This window comes from Lipotes vexillifer, unplaced genomic scaffold, assembly GCF_000442215.2.
Source record: "Lipotes vexillifer unplaced genomic scaffold, Lipotes_vexillifer_v1.1 scaffold1149, whole genome shotgun sequence".
NCBI lineage: Eukaryota > Metazoa > Chordata > Mammalia > Artiodactyla > Lipotidae > Lipotes > Lipotes vexillifer.
The window spans coordinates 688,935-710,014 of NW_006796238.1; the positions used below are offsets into that span (position 1 = coordinate 688,935).

The window sequence follows — 21,080 nt, forward strand, 5'->3', positions numbered from 1 at the left end:
GCAGACAGTGATACACGTTAATAACTTAATTCCAAACACCATCACTAAATGAAGAGAAGGACTCAAAATCACCCCTACTTTGGTGTATTTGTTGCATTTCAAAGGGTAACTATGACTCCACCCAGCTGTTGCCCAGTCTTCCCCATCTCAGGAAATGGCACCAACTGTTGCAGTCAGCAGCGTGGGGTCAGTCTGGAGCCCACCTCTTAGCCTGACCCTCAAATCCAATCACTTTCAGACTTTTTAACTGTACCTCTAAATGACACACAGAATCCACTCCCTTCTCTCCACCTCCTCTGCCAACACCCCACCTGGCCACATAGCACCCTCCGGGCTCTCCCTCAGTGCCCTCCCCAGCCCCATGGTTCCACCTACCTCCTGCTACAAGACACTTCCCTCAGAGCAGCCAGAGTTCACCTTCTTAAAAAGGGCATCCTAGGGCTTCCCTGGTGGCGCAGTGGTTGAGAGTCCGCCTGCCGATGCAGGGGATACAGGTTCGTGCCCCGGTCTGGGAAGATCCCACACGCCGCGGAGCGGCTGGGCCCGTGAGCCATGGCCGCTGAGCCTGCGTGTCTGGAGCCTGTGCTCCACAACGGGAGAGGCCACAACAGTGAGAGGCCCGCGTACCGCAAAAAAAAAAAAGGGCATCCTAGGGCTTCCCTGGTGGCGCAGTGGTTGAGAGTCCGCCTGCCGATGCAGGGGATACAGGTTCGTGCCCCGGTCTGGGAAGATCCCACACGCCGCGGAGCGGCTGGGCCCGTGAGCCATGGCCGCTGAGCCTGCGTGTCTGGAGCCTGTGCTCCACAACGGGAGAGGCCACAACAGTGAGAGGCCCGCGTACCGCAAAAAAAAAAAAAAGGGCATCCTATCAATCTCCACCTGCAGCTCAAAACCCTTTAATGGCTTCTGATCACACTTAGAGTAAAATCCAAACTCCTTATCTTAGAGTCTCTGTGATTTAGTCCCTCCCTAATCTTCCACCACCCGACTCGCTACACTTCAGCCCCTAAACCTGTCATCCCCCAGCACACAGAGCTCATTCCTTCACTGGGCTTGCTGCGTGTGGTCCACTCTGCCTAGAATGTTCTTCCCTAGGCTCCTTGCACAGCTACTTCCTTCTTAACCTTCAGCACCACGTCAACATCATCTCTTCAGAGACTTTTCTCAAGCTGTCCTATCTTGGTCTCAGCATTCTGTTATCCAATTGCACTTATTATACTTTTGTTTATGGCTTTTATTTATTTTCCCCATAAGACTGGAAGCTCGGTGTGACTGGGACCTTGTCTGTCTTGTTCACCCTGTATCTACCACAATGTCTTACACAGAGTGAGTACTCCACAAATATTTGTAAAATGAATGCATGAATGAATAAATTAGGGGAAACTACAGAGGCATCTGCTAAGGGCAGATGACTATCCCCTTCAACTTGTTTATAGGATAAATATATTCAATACATAAACTTCAGACAAAACAAGCTTTTGTGAGTCAGACGGCTTTGAAAACTTTTATGGCTACTTTTTTTTTTTTAACATCTTTATTGGAGTATGAGTAAGGCTACTTTTAATTTTAAGTCTGTTAACATCTCTGCATACTAGTACTGCTTCCTAACTTTTCCATCTCAGAACTACACAAACGGCCCACAAGCACTGGCGATGCCAAAGCCAGAGGGTCTTCAGCAGCAAGTGGATAAGGTGACCACTGTAAAGAAAGACATATGTTACCAAACTCAACTCCTATGAAGAAAAGAACACCTAGGGGATGCTGCTTCATATTATTCAAGATCTCAAGAAAAGCTCACACACACAGAAGCTTATTGGATGTAAAGCTGAGAAAACATGAAAATACGAAGATGTCCACAGCTTACTGTCTTGATATGAGTATTTAAATCAATGGGAAATCAGATGCCATTGCTTCATTCCCTAAAGTATTAAGTGACCTTTCCTTAGTGATAAATGATACACATGGCTGAAGAGTACTAACAGAGCTGAAATAAAGCACCCATGTCAAAATACATACCTAGTTAATTAAACTAGGTTCTCTTCTCAAGCTACCGAAGAAACTTCTGAAAGAAACAGCTTCAAGCAGCTAAAAATCCAGATGAAGATCCTCAAACCACATACAGATGTATATGTATATGAAATATATGTATTTCATATACAGATGAAATACCTCGAACAGTGGCAACGACTCAAGAAGCTCAAAAAAAAGGACACTGACTGCTGACATGAAGTGTTGAGTATGTATACATACGTTTATGTGCACATGTGGAGGTACCTAACTTTATACAAAATTTGTATTTGTGTGGGATTCTGTTTGTTTGTTTTCTGGTTCTAGGCTCCCTCCATGAGACAACAAGCCATTCAATGAGGCCCTGCCACGGATGGCAGAGCAGAAACATTGCTTTTGGCCTCACAACTGTCCTTCCCCGCTTGTGTGAGAAGCCTGTGTTGACTGTACTGTGAAAAAAATTTAAGGAAAGAAAAGCTCTACTGTTGTAACTGTGCCAAAAAAGTATAAAGAAACAAACCCAGATGCTAGAATGTGAGGCATTTCCTCTGCTGTGTGACTATGTCCTTTAACTGAAGGTCAAAAGAACATTAAAGGACTTCAATATTTTAAAGCCCGAAGTGGATATTTTTGTGGCCCTCTCAGTTTCTGCATGCCACTGACACACGTTTAACTGACATTTAACGAGCAGAATTTATTCAGAAGCATTCAAGGGAAATCCTGGTAAGGCTTTCAAACACGATTTACTTAAATTTCTAACGCTCTCTATTAATACAGATTGGCTCATTTCCCTGACTGCTTAAGTTTTTCCAAAATGCCACTAAGTGAATAAAGTCATTTTTAAGCCCATTTCACAGTTACTACCTCCCAATCCCTCAATATGTGCTGTAATTTCAAAACCCTTTTTTCTGGAGACATTCATTTATTTCTGATGCTACAGATAACAGTAAATAAATGCAAGATAGAATCACTTTATTTCTCTTCTTAGGAGGTACTTAACATCAGATTTGATAAAGACTTCAAATGTGTTTTCTGGTAACAGAAAACAGTATCTCAGCCCATGGGAAATACAACAAAATCAACCATGTTTCATTATGTTCAGAAAACGTTTATCAAATGGGCCACCACATTTGGTGATATCACTCATATCAGTCAAAGTCTTCAAAACATATCTGAAAGAAAGGAATTCTTTTAAGAGCTGGCAAAAATCTTGATGGAAAGGTTAATATGATTGAGGAATAGATGAGTAACTCAAAACCATGAAGCATCAACTCAGTATGTGATTTAATTAAAATCTCTCTGAACTGAGCAGTGATACAACTGTAAGATGTGGCAAAGATGGTATAGAGGTCTCACATCAATCAATAGAGCAGTAAAACACGGCAAAGAACTCCCACTGCAGAGCTCTGGACGGCCATATATGGAGGCTCCTGAGAAACACTATTTCACGTGGGGTGATCCAGAATCACCTACCCTCAGAAATGTGGAGACTTCTATTTTCTGTTGATCCTTACTTTCTTCCTAGTAGTCGCCTTCCCATACATAGAAAATTGAAACAGTTTGTCAGTTAACAACCACCCCTTCTGTTTACCAGAATTCTGAGTTATTCACTGGAATGTTTTAAATAATTCTGTTGGGAGTCATCACGGTTACTAATGGACATACCATCTAATCATGACCCGTAGCCTCTTGTCTACCCAGAGGGAGACAAACTTTCTGACTTGTTGCTCTAGAAATGTCAACAAAAGGAAGACAATTTTCAACGTTATCTCTCATATTTCCTTTGCTGTTCAAAGGGTCAGCTTCAACTAGCGTGTGGGAAGCAGATAGACAACACGGTTTAATAGCAAAGTTGGGTGTGGTTGTTATGGTGATAAGGGAAATGAAAGTGGAAGGAGTCTGAATAATATTTATTTGAAGACTCTTGCTTTGTCCTCTATAAGCTATTCACAAAGTGCATAATATTACACCAATTCTTAAGAAAAACTGTCGGAATGTAGAGCTGGGGCTTAGATTCTATGACTAATTTCTACCATCAAAGATGAGCAAAATTTTCAGAAAACTCTTAATGAGTGAAGGTAACACCATTATCAGCACTGTCAGATTTAATAACATATAAGTAAATGTAGACATATACATATCAGGTAAGATAAAAAATAATCCTACGGTTGCATTTATTTCCATGTATTAACTATTACACCACCATGTGTGTACATGTGCTTACATACACCTAGCTGTAGATTCATACATGCACATGGGACATATGTGTATAGATTGCACTTTCTGGCACAGAAAATACACAAATGCACATGTGACATGTATAATTTTTTTTTAGAAAAAACATGTTTCCTATGCACATAAACACACTATTATAGATCCATATGGGATATACTCTCTGGATTAAAGATGTTAGCTTAGTTACTGATATATCTAAAAGACCCTCGAGGAAAACACTATAATACAGCCTGAATTTAGGTAGACACAAAGTCTGGCCAGGAGGCATGAAAGAACACATAAAATTTTGGGGAGTTCCATGTCACACTGAGGTGTGACACCACAGCCTAATTTGTCTGAAAAATTCCTGATGGAACAAAAATAAGTCGGCTCTCAATTAGAAAACATTCAGAAGGTTCCACTGTGATTAGCAACCCAAACACCAAAAGGCATGGGGAACATATAAATAGGATCATATTATATTTTCCTTTTACTGCCATAGAGATAAATATCACTTTATATATTATAGGTAAGGTATTTAGGAAGTTTAAAAACCTCACTAATTGCCCAGATCTGGGTCAGAAACAACTGAGATTGTTAAGGTTTTGTTTCATCCTTTAGAAGTAAGCCAGCTAGGTCCTCTGAGGCTATAGCAGGACCACCATGGGACAGGTCACCAGTGCCCTTGCTCAATGTGGTTTCAAGGATACTTGAGGAAGCCACTTTATTTTTTTTTTTTTTTTTTTTTTTTTTTTTTTTTTTTGCGGTACGTGGGCCTCTCACTGTTGTGGCCTCTCCCGTTGCGGAGCACAGGCTCCGGACGCGCAGGCTCAACGGCCATGGCCCACGGGCCCAGCCGCTCCGCGGCATGTGGGATCCTCCCGGACCAGGGCACGAACCCACGTCCCCTGCATCGGCAGGCGGACCCCCAACCACCGCGCCACCAGGGAAGCCCGAGGAAGCCACTTTAAATGCACCTCTGCCATAAACTCAAACTGCATCAAAACACTGAAACAAGCTTCCTTTCATGTCCACTGTTGCAAAAACACACCCCTGATATTTATAAAAGCTCTGTGAAGCAGATTGGACTTTATTTTTGCCACAACAGCAAAGAGAGTAAATAACAATCTTTTATATACTTAAATACATAAACAAGATCAGAATGTTTTCCAGACACCTTTGAAACGTCCTTCTATTAAGGGGACAACAACTGGTCTTACCTATCTTTCTAACTTTCAGGACTTTGACTCTTAACAACAGACCATGGGAACAGATTTTGATGAGGAAAAAAACCCTTATTTCATTTTCCAAACTGGGTAAAAGGAAAAAAAAATAAGAAGGACACGATAAAATATGAGCTCTTTTTACTGACACGCAGCTTTTCTCGATGTCTATAAAACCTGGATTTTATCTACAAATACATGGATATATTCAGAAAAAGGGGTATCAATTTTTTAACATTATTAAATTCCTGTATTGTTCTTTTGTTATTGCAACAGGAAAAGAAAGGCTACTGATAAGGAGAAAGCACTTTACTTGCTTTTCGGGAAATTAAAAAAAAAAAAAAAAATCCCAGCAACAGGGAAAAGAATAATGAAGTGTAGGAAAACCAGGAAGTTATCAGCCAGAAATGAAAAACACATCCACAATTTAAAGGAACATTCCAGTCTCTGAAAAACTCACCCAAATATTAATTCATTACATGTTAATTCCTTCCCTCTTCCAACTTTACAGGCACTACTTATACTGTTACTTCCTCCTGATGCAAAGAACACTTAGAAACAGAGACCGAAAATCAAAAGCAGGAAGGCACCCTATAAAAGGTGTATCCCCAGCTTCAGAAGTTTCAACAACCAATGTGAATCCACTATCCTTATCTTAGAGACTATGCACCATTAGAAGAATGGTCTCATAAGTTTCAAAATAAATTATTCAAATGCTCAGAACAATATCTTAGTGGTCAATATGAACTAAGGAATGAGACAAATTTTCCTTTTATTAGAGCATTTCCAATTTAAAAAAACCCCAAATATTGAATTTTAGTGCTCTTAAATACCTTTCCTGAGAAAGTATACATTTCACAAAGAAGATATAGCACCAGCTCTGGAAGTAAATATAGTAGTTCTATAAATCACAAAAGAGCTTGTAAACTGATTAAGCTTTATTTTTTATCAGTATCTTCTAGAATGCCAACCATGTACAACACTATTCAGACTGGGAATGGCCACTCTGCCCTTATTACAACTGCCTGTGTGCCCATCTCATCTCTCCCACTAGAGGCAACATCCTTTCCATGTCGCCTTGAATGCCCTGGTACAGCTAAGCTGGACCCAGGTCCATGCTCCCCAGGTGTGCAGGACACAGTCAGGAAGGGACAGGATTAACTTTAGGGATTCTTGCTCCATCCTAAAGAGTTCTCCTTCTGGGCTGAATTCCTTCAATAGGAATTTCACAATTAGAAAGGATTACAATGCGAATGCTGGATGAAGCAACATTCTAGAGTGTAATCGATCAATAAGAGCTAAGTATTTAAACATTTTCCTAGATTACTGGTGCTGGTGGTAAAGACAGAAAGGATGCTGGGCTTTTGAGGTGGGAAAACCCTGAAAGAACAGAATGGGGTGGCCTTAGGGGAGAAAAGACAAATTTGGCAGTCTTCACCATTTTCTCCTAAGTTAGCTCTGTTAGCCTACAGGAAGAAGTGGAGGAAATTGTAGCTTTGCCTAGAGGTGTATCTTTATGGGTCATTATATGCATTCATGGCTGTCTCCTTCCATTCATAAAGATTTTCATTTTTCTTTTTAATTAAAACCCTCTTTATTCAAAAAAGTTTTTTTTGTTGTTGTTGCTTTCTCCTGGAGGATCTCTTAATCAAGGTACTAGGTAAATACTGGCAAGGCTGGGAAATGGAAAAAACACACTACCTACCAGAGAATCCTTACCTATATTGATAAAATTATAAGAACATCTGAAATGATCACTTTTCGATGCAATGCAAATTCCTGCTAAAGTGATCATGCTCCCAAACTCTTTCTTGAACTTCCCTCTGAACAGACTTTTTTTTTTTTTTTTTTGCATAAGCAGAACAAATACAATCCACCAAGCTTGCCTGAGTTGTCCAAAACCCCAGATTATGGTTTAGGAATACTGATTACACTAATTAATGAAGTTTTAATGGCTTGAGTTTGGGAATGACAACTCCTGATGGTCCACACCCTCTGCGAATCCGATGGAGACAGCTGGCTTGAGGCCGGAGGACACAGAAGGGGCAGCTGTAACTCCTCTCAGAGAGGCCCTGCTCTGGGAAGTGGATCCCACTCGGCTCCCTTCGCAGCAGCTCAGAAGGCCTCCTGGGCTGGGATTCCAGACCCTTTGCTCATGTCAGGAAAAGCCTTTGTGGGGGCCAGCGTTTAGACAGACACAGCTGGTCAAAGCAGCAACTCAGCAGCTCTGTGTGATAGAGCACACGCCAAGCCCTGGGAATAACTGAGAGGTCACCTACAGCCAAGTCAGAAACCACAAATCCGCAAGGGACTACTCAGCGCTACCCAGAAGCTAAAACGTTAACCTGCTAAAGGCCAGCTTTAGATGAATGTTTCTTAAGCATCCCTGGTAGGTGGAAATACAGTTTTCAGCATGGTCCCCAAAGAATACCATTTCTCTGGCTAAAGGTGTCAGGCTGTTCTTTGGCCTTTTAACAGTGAGTGTGTTTTTTAAAACAGTATTACTAAGCATATGGTATTTAATCTTGAAACAAGCATACACTTGTAGCAAAAAAAATTGTTCACCTACAATTTCTGGTACTCCTGTCACTAACCTGGGAGAAGGTATAGGAAGAGGACAGACAGATGGTTGAGCTACACACAACTTGGGACAGAAGAGATGGGCTGAAAGTACAGATAAAGAGCTAAAGCAAACAATGGGGAAGGACATCAATAAACAGAACAAAGTAGTACTGGCTATTTACCTATAACTGTACAGCAAGCATCTTCTAAGGGTCAGATTGAAAAAAATTTTACACCATTTATTGTAACCCCAAAATGATTGAATGAAATGCCCCTCTAAACACACACACACACACACTCTCTCTCTCTCTCTCTCTCTCTCTCTCTCTCTCTCTCTCTCTCTCTCTCCTCTCTTAGCACAAGGATATAACATATTTAATCATGACTTTTTTTCCTGCTAGGCACAAGAAATCACAACCACCAGAAGGTTACTGCATGACTTCCAACAGTTAAAATGCAGGTATAATTATGTAATTATTCAGCCAACTGCTCCTCTCCAACTGGGCTTATGCAAGTTCCCCGAATTTCCTGTTTCGATTTCCCAGATACTCGAAACTGGTTTCTGCCTCTTGGTAGCTGTTTTGGTTTTTTTTTCCCCCTCTGTACCAGTTATCAAGACATCAAAATAACAATTTGTACCCAAAACATAAAACTCTAAAATACTGACTTGGTTGTCAACCTAAATAAAATACTTATGAAAATAAATAACTTTGTCTACACTGTCCCCAGGATGCTGCTGGAATTTAAAGTGAAACACGTGTATTTAGATTTCAAAATCACAAGGAGGTCTGACCTTGTTGGGAGATTCTAGAGAAAAATAAAATCAACCCAAATTCACACTGATCTATCACCAGGCAGATTTCCTGTGCGTGATACCCAGGGCTCACCGTGGACCTCAAGCCCCATGTGGGAATTCGGGTTGGGACAGAGTTGGGTGTATCTGTCATCTCTGTACTTGTATTATGGGATGGCAGCAGATTTCTTGCTACAGATAAAGTGTCTCCATCCAGCACTGTTCCAAAATCATTTTACATATATGAACCAAAAAAGGAAAGATAATCACATTATCAACTTGTGACTTTTTATAAAGGGTAACAGCAATACAAATTTAAAGTTGCATAAAAGCTTACTGCCTTAATTAAACAAGTATCCTTAATGGCACTTGGGCAGCTAAAGCAAAAATCAAAATCAGGGGGACCTTGACGGTAAGGAGGTGAAGGTAAGGTTAAATGTGTTTTTTTATTTCGTCAAGCGAAGGGTTAGTGTTTATAAACTTGGTAAACAATGTTAACAATTCCAGTGGTGAGAGGGTCAAGAGGGAATTCTGCTGCACTACCTCAAAGATGGACTGGATATTAAGTAATATGCCCTCAAAAATATATTTTTAAAACAATTTAGATAATCTAAAGCAATATATTCACAAGCATAACATTGATTTCAGATGTACCTAGCCTAAGAAAAATAGAATCTGTGATGAGTAATTTTAATGAAGTAAATGACTAACTTAAAAATTGTGAATCGGTGCCCAGCTCTCTTTGATCATATTTTCTTGGGGTACTTTTTTGTGAGCATCCCACTCCCACAAAAAAACAAAAAACTTTTTTTTTTTTTTTGCGGTACGCGGGCCTCTCACTGTTGTGGCCTCTCCCGTTGCGGAGCACAGGCTCCGGACGCGCAGGCTCAGCGGCCATGGCTCACGGGCCCAGCTGCTCCGCGGCATGTGGGATCTTCCCGGACCGGGGCACGAACCCGCATCCCCTGCATCGGCAGGCGGACTCTCAACCACTGCGCCACCAGGGAAGCCCAACAAAAAACTTTTAAGTAAAAAAGTTCTGTGAATAAAAGCAGAGAGAATCATAATTCTTTCTACATACTAATTAAATGTGTGTCTACTGACAAACATTACAGATGACATCAAGAGCTAGAATATCTGATTAGTCCACACAGCACAGGTTGTACTGTAGGCTACAGATCAAAAAAAAGGTAACAACCAAGAATAACACTTAGCACTTACACTTTACTTGTGTAAAAAAAATAAGTGCAATGTAGAAAACTAAAAATAGAGTAAGAAGCTCACGTAATAGTTAACATTTCCTTAGGGAGGACTGAAATAGTAAATTTAGGGCACAGAATAATTAATAAAACTTAAGGCTCTGAAGCAACTGCTATTTGGATTTTTAAAAACTGAAAGAAAAGTCTACTAAACAGAAGCCATTTGTCTCTGTGTCATAATTAGTTTAGCTTCAGAGGATACAGCTTTCCAATGTAAAAATCAAACTTCCCTTTGCTTTAAGCAGCAGAAAAAATACAGATATGAAAGCCCATATAAACATATTCTTTCTAATCCTTAATTTCTGCTTAAGCATACATATCATGCAGTGTAAGTTTCTGAGATAGGAAATATGCTTATAAGTATCATTTAAGACATTTATAAAATATCTTGAAAAAAAATCAAAAGCCTATTTCCACAGTGGATCTAAAATGTGAGTCAATTTATGCATCTGACCTTTCAGGCAATTTAGAAAACAGTCTTTCAGTTAAAGGCAAAACAAAGTCAAACCGGTGGCATCTGGGGTTCAGTTACCCATAGCATGTGCTTGATACATACTTTTTGAGTGAACAAATGAATGAATGAAGAATTAAAGCAGCTCTAAAATGAAAGGAGCAGGCTCAGAAGGCACTTGTAGAGAATGCTAAATAGAGGATCCTTCTGGACTAAAAGAGTCTACGACTATAACGCTATCTCTTCACCTTCCTATCCCATTATTTAATCATCTTAGCACTCCTACTCTGGATGGCTCTAATCTCAGGTGGGTCTGACCAGCTGTCCTAGACTCAAACACTTGTAAAGTCTTTCTTGAATAAGGGGGCACAAATCAATGAAATAACCAATCAGTTAATTAAAATGATATATTCTGTTTTATGCATCCCACTACGTTGGGCGCCAACAGCTGTGTTTCAGGCTAACTTTCAGTCTGCTGACATTAACAGTTCTGAGGCTTCCTTCCACTATACTAACAGAGCACTCGACGCTTCCGGCACCACCGTCGCTGCACAGGTCATTTCGTCTTGATTTTGGTGTGTTAACACTTACAGTCACTCTTTTTCCTCCATTAAGCACATTACTGTCACATTAATCTTCCTAAAAGTGCTCATACTCCCCCCATCACTTATAAACTCCAAGGTCATTGACAGCACCGTACTCTCCCTGGGAGGATGACTCATGAATCCTTATCTCCAGCCCAGATCTCTGAGTTCCAGACCCATAACTCCCATTATTCCCATGATCCTCCAGAGATACTTCAAACAACAAAACAGACTCAATATCCAGCTCATCCTGCCTCCCATAAGGCTGCTTTCCCTGTATTCCACATCCTAGTATATGACACCACTATACAGCCTGACTATCATGCCCCTGCCAAGCATCTATCTTGACAATCACCCCTCACCCCGCAAATCTGCGAGTCTTCCTCTTCCCCATCCTCCAAAGTCAATCAGCCACTAAAGCCCACTGACTTGCCAACTTTATCCCTTCCATCTCTCTTGTCTATCTCCAATGCTGCTTCTTCAATTCTCCTTTCCCTTCTGTTGAACCACTCAATGCATTTCTCAGAGTTGGACTTGGTTCCCAATTCCTCCACAAAGCCTTCCTTGCTTTACCCCTCTTATGAATGTATAGCAGTTCTTATCTCTTATTTGTCCACTCAATGTAAGACAATGATATAAAATACCTCATGACAATTTTTGACTATCTTTTCTCTAAAATATCTTATAGAGAAAAAATAATTAAATACAGCCTGAAATTAGAAAACTTTGAACATTACCTCTAAGTGCTTTCAGCTAAAACAAAGGAGGACTTTAAGTCCCAAGTGTCTTCTTCCTTTTGCAAAATGTTCATTGTGTAGCTCCAAACAGAAATAAGTTCCACAGCACCCAAACTATTCCAGTAATCCACATGATGTGTGATGTCAAACAAGTATATTTAAGAACATATTTTATGGATCCCACACAGATATCCCTTTGGCTAGACTCTGCGTGGTGATAGATCAGTGTGAATTTGGGTTGGTTTTATTTTTCTCTGGAATCTCCCAACAAGGTCAGACCTCCTTGTGGAAAGGGCTGACTTTTCCTCAAGGATGTATGTCTGTCTTTGTAGCCCTCAGTATACTTATCATGAAGCTATGTATATGAATGCTACTTAATGAGTTAATTACATCAAAAATTACTTAAATGACAAACAGCTCTACTTCGGTGTCAAATTTAATTTATCCAAAACAAAGCTCTTCAGTCCTCCTTAAATCTGCTCTTGCTCTTAGTAAAGAGCACTACAATTTGCTTAAACCCTAAATCTAAGAGTTCTCCTGGATTCCTCTTTCTCTCACCCCCACATGTCTACAAGTCTACAACAAGTCATCAAGTCAACAAGTCATCAACAAGTCTAGTTCCAAATCATCTCAAACCCACCCATCTCTCCATCTCCAGCTCTCAGGTCTGAGTCCCCCTTATCTCTTACCTGAACACTACCTGTGGACGAGTTCCCATTCTTGCATCTTTCCAGCCTCCTCCCAAGTCTCTTCTCTACCATGTTCATTTTTTAGAACACATACCAAATTACATTACACCCTTGTTCACAACCCTTTAACAGCTTTCCCATGTACTCATCACAAAATCCACACACCTCATCGTTATCTAACACAAGGCGTTGTGTGACCTGGCCCTTACTCACCCCTCACCCCCATGACATTCCAGCCACACTGACCTTCTTGCTTTTTCTCGACATTCTTTCAACACACCAAGCTCTCTCTCAGCTTAGAGCTTTCGCGCTTGCAGTGTCCTCTGCGTGGACTTCTCTCCCCTCAGATCAGCACAAGTTCAACTCCTTCTTACAGTCAGATTTCAGGTCAAATGCTCTTCCTTCATGGAAAACTTCCCTGACATCCTTATCTAAAACAACTTCCCCAGTCAACCCAGTAATTCTCTATCATATCAGACTGACGATTACTCTTCATAGCTCTTATCATACTCCATGATACTTTCCTGCTCACTTTTGTGTTTATTGTCACCCCTCCCCTTCTGAATGTGAGCTCCACAAAAGCTGTATCCTCAGCAACTGGAACTGTGACTAGTACATGTTTGGCACTCAATGAATATCTGATGGATGGATCGACAGACGAATGTTTTCTAGGGTGCTTTACATCCTTCTCTGAATCTGGCATGATTTCATACTTCTGATTACTTCTCGACTTTATTACAACCACTTTGAATTATAGTAATTTTTTTAGAAAACAAAAGCTACTTACCCCAACCTGTAGTCAGATGCAAACTTAAAAGTCCAACTTATTCACTGTATCATGGAAGTCTTTCGTATCAACTTTAACTACCATTACCAAGCCCAGAGAGGCCCCTCAAGAAAACCCTCATGGCAGCCACAGAGGCTGGTACTGTTTTTGTTAATGTGGTCCCCTCTTCTGATGGTGTATCAATTTAACTTTTGTGGAGCTCGGTACAGCATGTACCAAACCGATGATAAATTGGTAGTATGGCATAAAACTAAAAGCTTTGTTAAGATCAAGGTGGGATGACTTGCAGTTCATTCCCTTTATCAGTCTTTCTCTTCTTCCTCAGAGAAACAAAGATAATTCTGACAAATTATTCCGTACAAAGGCATGGCTGCCTGTTTATCCAGTATCCTATTTCCTCTAAATCTGTGACAAACTGACTTTATGATGATGTGTTCATTAAAATCCAGGACCAATACCCTCCCTTTTAAACAAATATAATACACAAGAACTTTTTTAAATACCCTGAAATTGCCATTATTCTCCATAAATCTATAAATAAGGTATTGAAATGCCTTGCAATGACTTCCACACATTCTAAAAATGTTGTTGTAATTATGCTTAAAATTCATGTTCAGAATTCGCTCACAAAACGTAGTAATGGGGACCCACATTTTCTCATTATGCTCTGGCAAGAACACTCGTCCTTCTGCCCCATCCCCAACTGCATACATACCTTCACATTACAGAATGCCCCAGAGAACAGTCCTCAAAGGAAGGCTTTAACTAGAACTAACTATTCACCTTCTCATAACAAACCGCAAGAACTAAGTCTAAACTTACCAGGTCATCCATCATCTCTGGACTCAATCTTCCTTGGCTCTGCAAAATCACCCATGCTCTGCACAACCCTCCCATCCGAATTCTTCTACTGTGCCTTCTAGAACTCGTGGGCTGTCATCACCAAAATCCCCTTTGCTGTCATTCTCCCCTCCAGATGGTTCCCTTCACCTTTGTGCTCTAATGGAAACCTGGGTACTCCTCCCTGACTGCTCTCTATCCCCTGAAGTCCTCTCAAGTGGGGAGGGCTTCACTGCCCACATGCCATAAATCCTGGGGGTGGGGTAGGGGTCCTCTTTGTTCTCATCACTAATTTCAGATCATTCTTCCTCTTCCCCTTAAAAAAATAACACGTTGTTTGCCTAAAGCACATGCAATCACATGATGTACCAACTACACACAGGTGTTGCATTTATCTACAGAACTTCTGCCTCTGTTCCTTCGCTACTGACTGCTGCTGTATCCTTCCCAGCAGCAATGGCATGGCCAGTCACCATAAGCACTCTCTTGCGTAACTCTCAATTTCAGTACCCTTCTCTTCATATCAGACTCATCAGGAAAAATCCTAACCCTGGTTAAATCCTAACCCTCCACCTCCACTGCATGCACCAGAGCTGGGAAAAAGTGCACAACTGTGCTGGCTGGTCTCCCTTCAAATTTATAACCTCAAGTAAGCTATCAGCACTAGCAGGCGACCCTAATACATTTCCCTACTTAATTCACTCGTCCTCCCTCTGAGATGTCTATTTTCCATTTCCTCTCCCTCCCCAATTTTTCACACCCCTTCTTCCGCCTCAACGTCAGCTGATGACCTTGCTTTATGCATCTCTGAGAAACAGGAACAATTTTGCTCCTCTCCCTCCTCAAAGACTTTGCTCCTGCAGTCATCATCTTTCTCACATTATCAGTTTCTCCCTGTTTACTAGATCATTCTTGTCATCATTCAAACATGCTGTAATATCTTCCATATTTTTAAAGCGTCTCTTGACCCTAAATCCCTCTAAAACAACCACCTCATTTTTCAGTTCCACCTTTTGAGATGTTTTCCCATTTCTGTTTCTCGTACTATCATTCTTCTACTCTTTCACGTTAGGAACCCCAGAATCATCTTTGTATTTTCATCCCTCCCTTGTCTGTTAGCAGATACTGGACGTTCTTCTATCAAAATGGCGTGTTTCCATCTCTTCCTTGCTTTTCCCCGGCCATCCCCTAGACCAGTCTCTTGTGACACCACATCTAAATAACGGAAACAGCTCTCCAACAAGCTGCACCGAGCTCTCCAACAGAAACCCCACCTGCAAATTCCTTCCACGCCCCAAAACCCCAATCTGTCTATAACACTGATTTCTCCACGCTCTGCTGCTGTCGACTCATAAACCTACAGTGATTTCTGATAGCTCCTATCACCAGGCCTAACCTTCCTGAGCCACGTGGAAGACATTTCATCATCTGGTCCTGTCCTGCCTCCCCATTTTTAGTTCCTATTACCTATCAACATAAAAACTTGCTCTTTTACAGGAGTTCCCTGGTGGTCTTGTGGTTAGGATTTGGCGCTTTTATTGCCATGGCAAAAAAAAATAAACTTGCTCTTTTAGATTCATTTCCCAAGTGTCTTTCATGTAAGTCAAGCAACTCTCACTTGTACATTTTATTCTTTTGTCCGTATCATTCTTCTTCCTGGAATCCATCACCATCCAAATTCCAAATTGTTCAGACTCCTCCTCCTCCACAATACCTTATCATATAATGCCAGGTCACAATTTTTTGGCCCTAAATTCCTATAGCATTTCAAGTCTTCATTGCATTTATTAATGATTTAATCATATACAGTGATATACCATCACTAACTCTTTCATTTGCAATATATACTTGAATAGAAGTAGAGCTTTTTCTTCAAAATTATCTCTCAGGAAAGGGAAATCCCCCAATATCGATTTCTTACAAGGCCTCAAATATCACAGAGTGCTTTATTTAAAAAAAAAACAAGTACGATTTGTGGAAGATACATAAACCTTAAATGACCTCAACCAATCCTACTTCTGGATTATCAAGAGGCCATCAGACAGAATCTGTTAAAAAAAAACAAGCGGAGGAAGGGCATAGAGAAATTTAATCAGCCACAGTAATTATTCCTGAGGGAATGATGTCAAAATTGGAAGTGCTGGATCTTGTAAACAGCCTGAAAAATCAATACAGTCAATCTCCACACTGTAAAGATCATAAATACACACCTCACTAATTAAAAATGTAACCGTCCTAGTTTTATGTGAAAAGACACCGTGTTTTGGAACAAAACTTATTGTGATAACTTGGATTCAAAATCTGCTGCATCTCCAACAATTTAGATGGCAATAAAGAGGGTGTGCTCAGACAACAGTGTTAAATAACACAGAAATCAGCTCCAGCAAAGACAATGACAGTGACGGTGAGGTATCTGAAATATGACTAAAACAGTTTTGTGAAATGTAAGAACAGCAAAAAGTAATACTATAAATTGCTGTATTATTTTATATGACGTGATAAAATCTGTATGAATAATTAATTTAATAGACATTTGACCGCTTCATCTCTAGCCCTGAAAGTTTATACACTGAAGTTGGCAAAATATACTATTTTTTCAGCGGACAACGGGGGTGAAGACAGGGGGGAGCAAAGAGCCGCAAGACAATAAAAACGAGTTTGGTAACTGTGTTGTCTATGGCATAATGTGATTCAAAAAAGACTACATGGTTAGAACTTGGCTTGTCAGTCATCCACTGTATAGAGCTGAGTTTTTCAATTTTCAAATTCAAGGACTAGAATAAATGTTATCTAAGACTCTCTGTGTTCCCAACATTTTATTTCTGTTGTTTTCTATTGTACTCTCTTTTAAAGATTCAGCAGCATTGGTAAACACAAAGAGAAATGCTATTTTAGAGGCTACTGCACATTTCCCATTCTTTACTACCAATTAATATGTCTGAGAAACTTAATACAATTCAAAAACTTCAGCCCTTGCTCTACTGCCCTTATAAGCTTGATTTGGGACTTGGAAAATCCTGGGTATTCCAAACTATATTACCAACTTCTCCATCTTTGAGCAGCATCATTGTAGAGACAAAAGGTATATTTAAGAAAGTCTCGTTCAGTCTTCTTTTTATCCTGAGCAGAACCTGGGGCTCAGCAAGAGTTCAATGCTGATAGGGGCAGGGCTGAGACTCAAGCCCATGCCACACCCTCTGTTAATTCTGGTGGCAAGGCACAGCACTCAGCTCTGGGCATGCCACTCCTAATTATTTGATTACTTCATATTTTCAATTCCTAAATTTCTTTTCTAGGTTTTATGCATGAATGTATAAATGTCATGGGCCACATTATTTTGTTATTTTAATGTGATTTCTGACTTCTTTCCAGAGGGGAAGCACCCAATGACCCATCCACACCTATATGATTTTGAGCCAATCTCAGCCTCCGATCGCCACTGCACAAATCTCCCACCTCTTCTAAAGAGATGCACATTCTTGCCAGATGAGCTGCATTTCTAATTAGCGCTCTCCTCATGGAGCAACATCCTATGGTAAATCACGCGGAATGGACGTGGTAACAACAGATGCTGACCTCAAGCATGCCACATGTGAAATCATCCGCTATGCAGAGGTGACCTAGGCAGGCTGGCACAAACTACCCTGGCGATACTACTGCAGCATGACCATTCCACCGCTTTCAGGAAACACACACGTGCGTGGACACACAGGCACAAACATGCCATCACGTCCAGACCTAGTCAACATTCTGCATCTTGTTTGAGATCAGCAAAGCTACCAATTGCTCTAAGCTTGTCTTTGCCTTTTCCAGCTCAAATACCATCACTGCTCAGAGCTACACAATGCTAACACTTATGATTGAAAATGTGTACTTACCTTCAATCCTCTTTAAAGCTGAAAGGCACATATCCTTCCTTGGAAACTCAAAGGGATTGTTACAGGTTCGAATGGTGTCACACTCACATTTCCCATTGATTATATTGCAGCCAGAGACAAGGTTTTCATTGCATGGTTCAAAACCAAGCAGTTGGTCATCATCCCAGTTCTCATCTGTAAAACAATTAACAACCACATAATGTTTGCTTGTTAGCTTCATTCAAAGGCCCGTCTGAGGGCTTCCCTGGTGGCGCAGTGGTTGAGCGTCCGCCTGCCGATGCAGGGGACACGGGTTCATGCCCTGGAGCGGCTAGGCCCGTGAGCCATGGCAGCTGAGCCTGCGTGTCCGGAGCCTGTGCTCCGCAACAGGAGAGGCCTACGTACCGCAAAAAAAAAAAAAAGGCCTGTCTGAAAGCAAAAATGTGCGAGGATGTCAAGATTAACATCCGATTCTGACACCTCAATTTACGAAACGCAGTTTGGCTGCACTTTTACAAATGAATGAAACCCAACCTCCTAAGAAAACAGAAGACTGAAATATAGCCATACACGTCAACATTAACTAGCTATATATACAAACGTTTCTGATCAAAAACCACTACTCCTTTGATGTGTTATTACAGAAACAATTGAGATTCCTTTAAATTTCTTCATTTTAAACAAAGATTCCAGAATTTTTCCATGTTCAATAAAACTACATCTGTCAATCTACAAAATTATTCCAAAAAACCCCCAAATTTTTTACCCCATCTGGTAGAGACCATCTTCAGGTTTAAAACAGCTCTGCAACTTCATATACCAAGGCAGTGCTAATAAATGTAAACAGACACCACCCAAGGAGTCAGGAATGGGATGCAACGGAGGAGGTGCCCTCCAATGCACTTCAGTAGAAATGCTAAAGTCCATTACTGTCCACAACCAAAGCCAGAAACAACAACAAACAAAACTAAGGGCTACAGCCTAGTGAGAGGCTGAGGTCGTCAAAGTCTGCGGCTGAGACCATATCAGGGTCCTGGGTCATGAAATGGAGTTGACTGTAAAAAATAGATTTTAAAACCAACTTTCATGGGAACCAGTTCAGACAAATGAAACAAACATGACAGAACCACAGCAAGACTCAACCCTTAATAATATTCCTCATAGTTGAAATGCCTCTTGTAGGAAACCAGACTATTTCTCTGAGTCTCTGTGATGTTATGAGTTTTTCCCCCCTCTTAACATTATCTTTAATAGATACTTTATCACACCTTAACTGGGCACTGACTATTAAATAGTAAACATGTTTCTGATAACCATATCTGGAGAGAATCTTTTAAAAGTGCTTGAATTTAAGATACTTAAACTTGCTGCTCAAAGTAAGGCAGGTATAAAGACATCTTAAGAATGTCTTTTCACAAAAGACAGCGCAAACAAATGGCTATAATTTTTATAAGGCTAACTTTTCCTTCTGGTGACATAGTTGACTTACTGCCTAAGTCAGGAAAAGACTGTTCTCCCTCACTGAAATAAATAATTTTCTTGTCAAGGGGTCTTTAGAAGGATATCATTTACAAAATAAAGAGCTTCAGGGTGATTATTTGAAAAGGGAGAATAGAAAATCTCCTGTGTTTTGATTTCAGAAGATCAGGCTCTCTTATTTGATCAAAGCTTCATCTCTTAGTAAAACAATTTTAGAAGTTTAAACAAAAACACAAGGTATCTGTTTTAAGATTTATTTTCCTATTTAGCCTGTATTTGGTCTTTAGAAATGACAGGTATATAACATGTATACACACAACGGGACATTCCTATCTTCAAGACAACAGTGAAATTACTAAATTACTTTGAAAGGAAAACCAGAATAGAATATACTGAAACAACTCAACACAGTAAAGTAGGTGATAATTTAGTCTTTGGTTATAACATGCGATGAAATGGCTCACGTAAACAATTTCTTACCTCTATATTTAATTGTTGACATGTTATTAGTACCACCAGCAAAATTTACCGTAAAGCAAGTCTTTTGACCGTATATTCAAATTTGTAATTCAAAATTAGTTCAACCCTAGGAACCTAAAAATCAGTAAGAAACTCAAGTAACATTTGAACTACTGAAAAACTGTATTTCTCCTCTTTCCCATCCCATATTCCAAGAAATCTTTATTACTATCTTCGTAAATATATGCAGTTAACGTATCACCAAATCAAATGGATTCTGATGCACATTTTTTTTTCCACAATAAACATCCCTTCCCTCCATCGTAACTGGAACTCCCTGAAGACATCACTCTCCTGAACCACTGCAGCATCCTCTAACCTGTCTCCTTGCACTACCCCATTTCCCACACTGTCAACCAGCATCATCTTCCTCAAAAGACAAGCCTGGGGCTTCCCTGGTGGCACAGTGGTTGAGAGTCCGCCTGCCGATGCAGGGGACACGGGTTCGTGCCCCGGTCCGGAAGGATCCCACGTACTGCGGAGCGGCTGGGCCCGTGAGCCATGGCCACTGGTCCTGCGCGTCCGGAGCCTGTGCTCCGCAACGGGAGAGGCCACAGCAGTGAGAGGCCCGTGTACCGCACAAAAAATAAATAGATAAAAAAAATAAAGGACAGAGCTCATTGGTTCTCTCTTGCCAACAAGTCCAAACATCCTAATGCTCCAATAAGCACACAGATTCTCACTACAAACCCTCAATAAATGCTCCCATGCCTTTGCTCACAGAATATCATCGCCTGGAACACCTCCTTCTCTCCTTCCTCTTGATAACTCCTATTCGTTTTTCAAGACCCAAGTCACATGTTACCTCTTTGAGAAGTCTTCTCCAACTCTGAGCTCTCTATCCTCCAAGCTCCTACAAACACCTGTGCACACCTCTTACCCATTCTAATAATGGTTTCACGCAAGTCTAGCTTCCCCATTAGACAAAGAGTCCTCACGTGCAGGAGGAGCCAGGTCTTATCCAACTTTGAACCCCCTTAACCCCAGGACTTAGTACAAGTGTTCAGTAACTCTACCTAGTTTTCCATGTCACTGGTATGGTCAATGCTGTTGACTACGCTTTTTTTTTTTTTTTTTTG

General features: G+C 40.7%; 1 protein-coding gene across 1 annotated transcript in view; it reads right to left on the minus strand.

Moving 5' to 3' along the window:
* Positions 1-21,080, minus strand: part of CRIM1 (cysteine rich transmembrane BMP regulator 1) — a 206,737-nt gene that overhangs the window by 139,583 nt on the left and 46,074 nt on the right. The window contains exon 2 of the mRNA XM_007468391.1: positions 18,025-18,198. Coding sequence (XP_007468453.1) covers positions 18,025-18,198 — 174 coding nt within the window. The remainder of the gene's footprint in view (positions 1-18,024; positions 18,199-21,080) is intronic.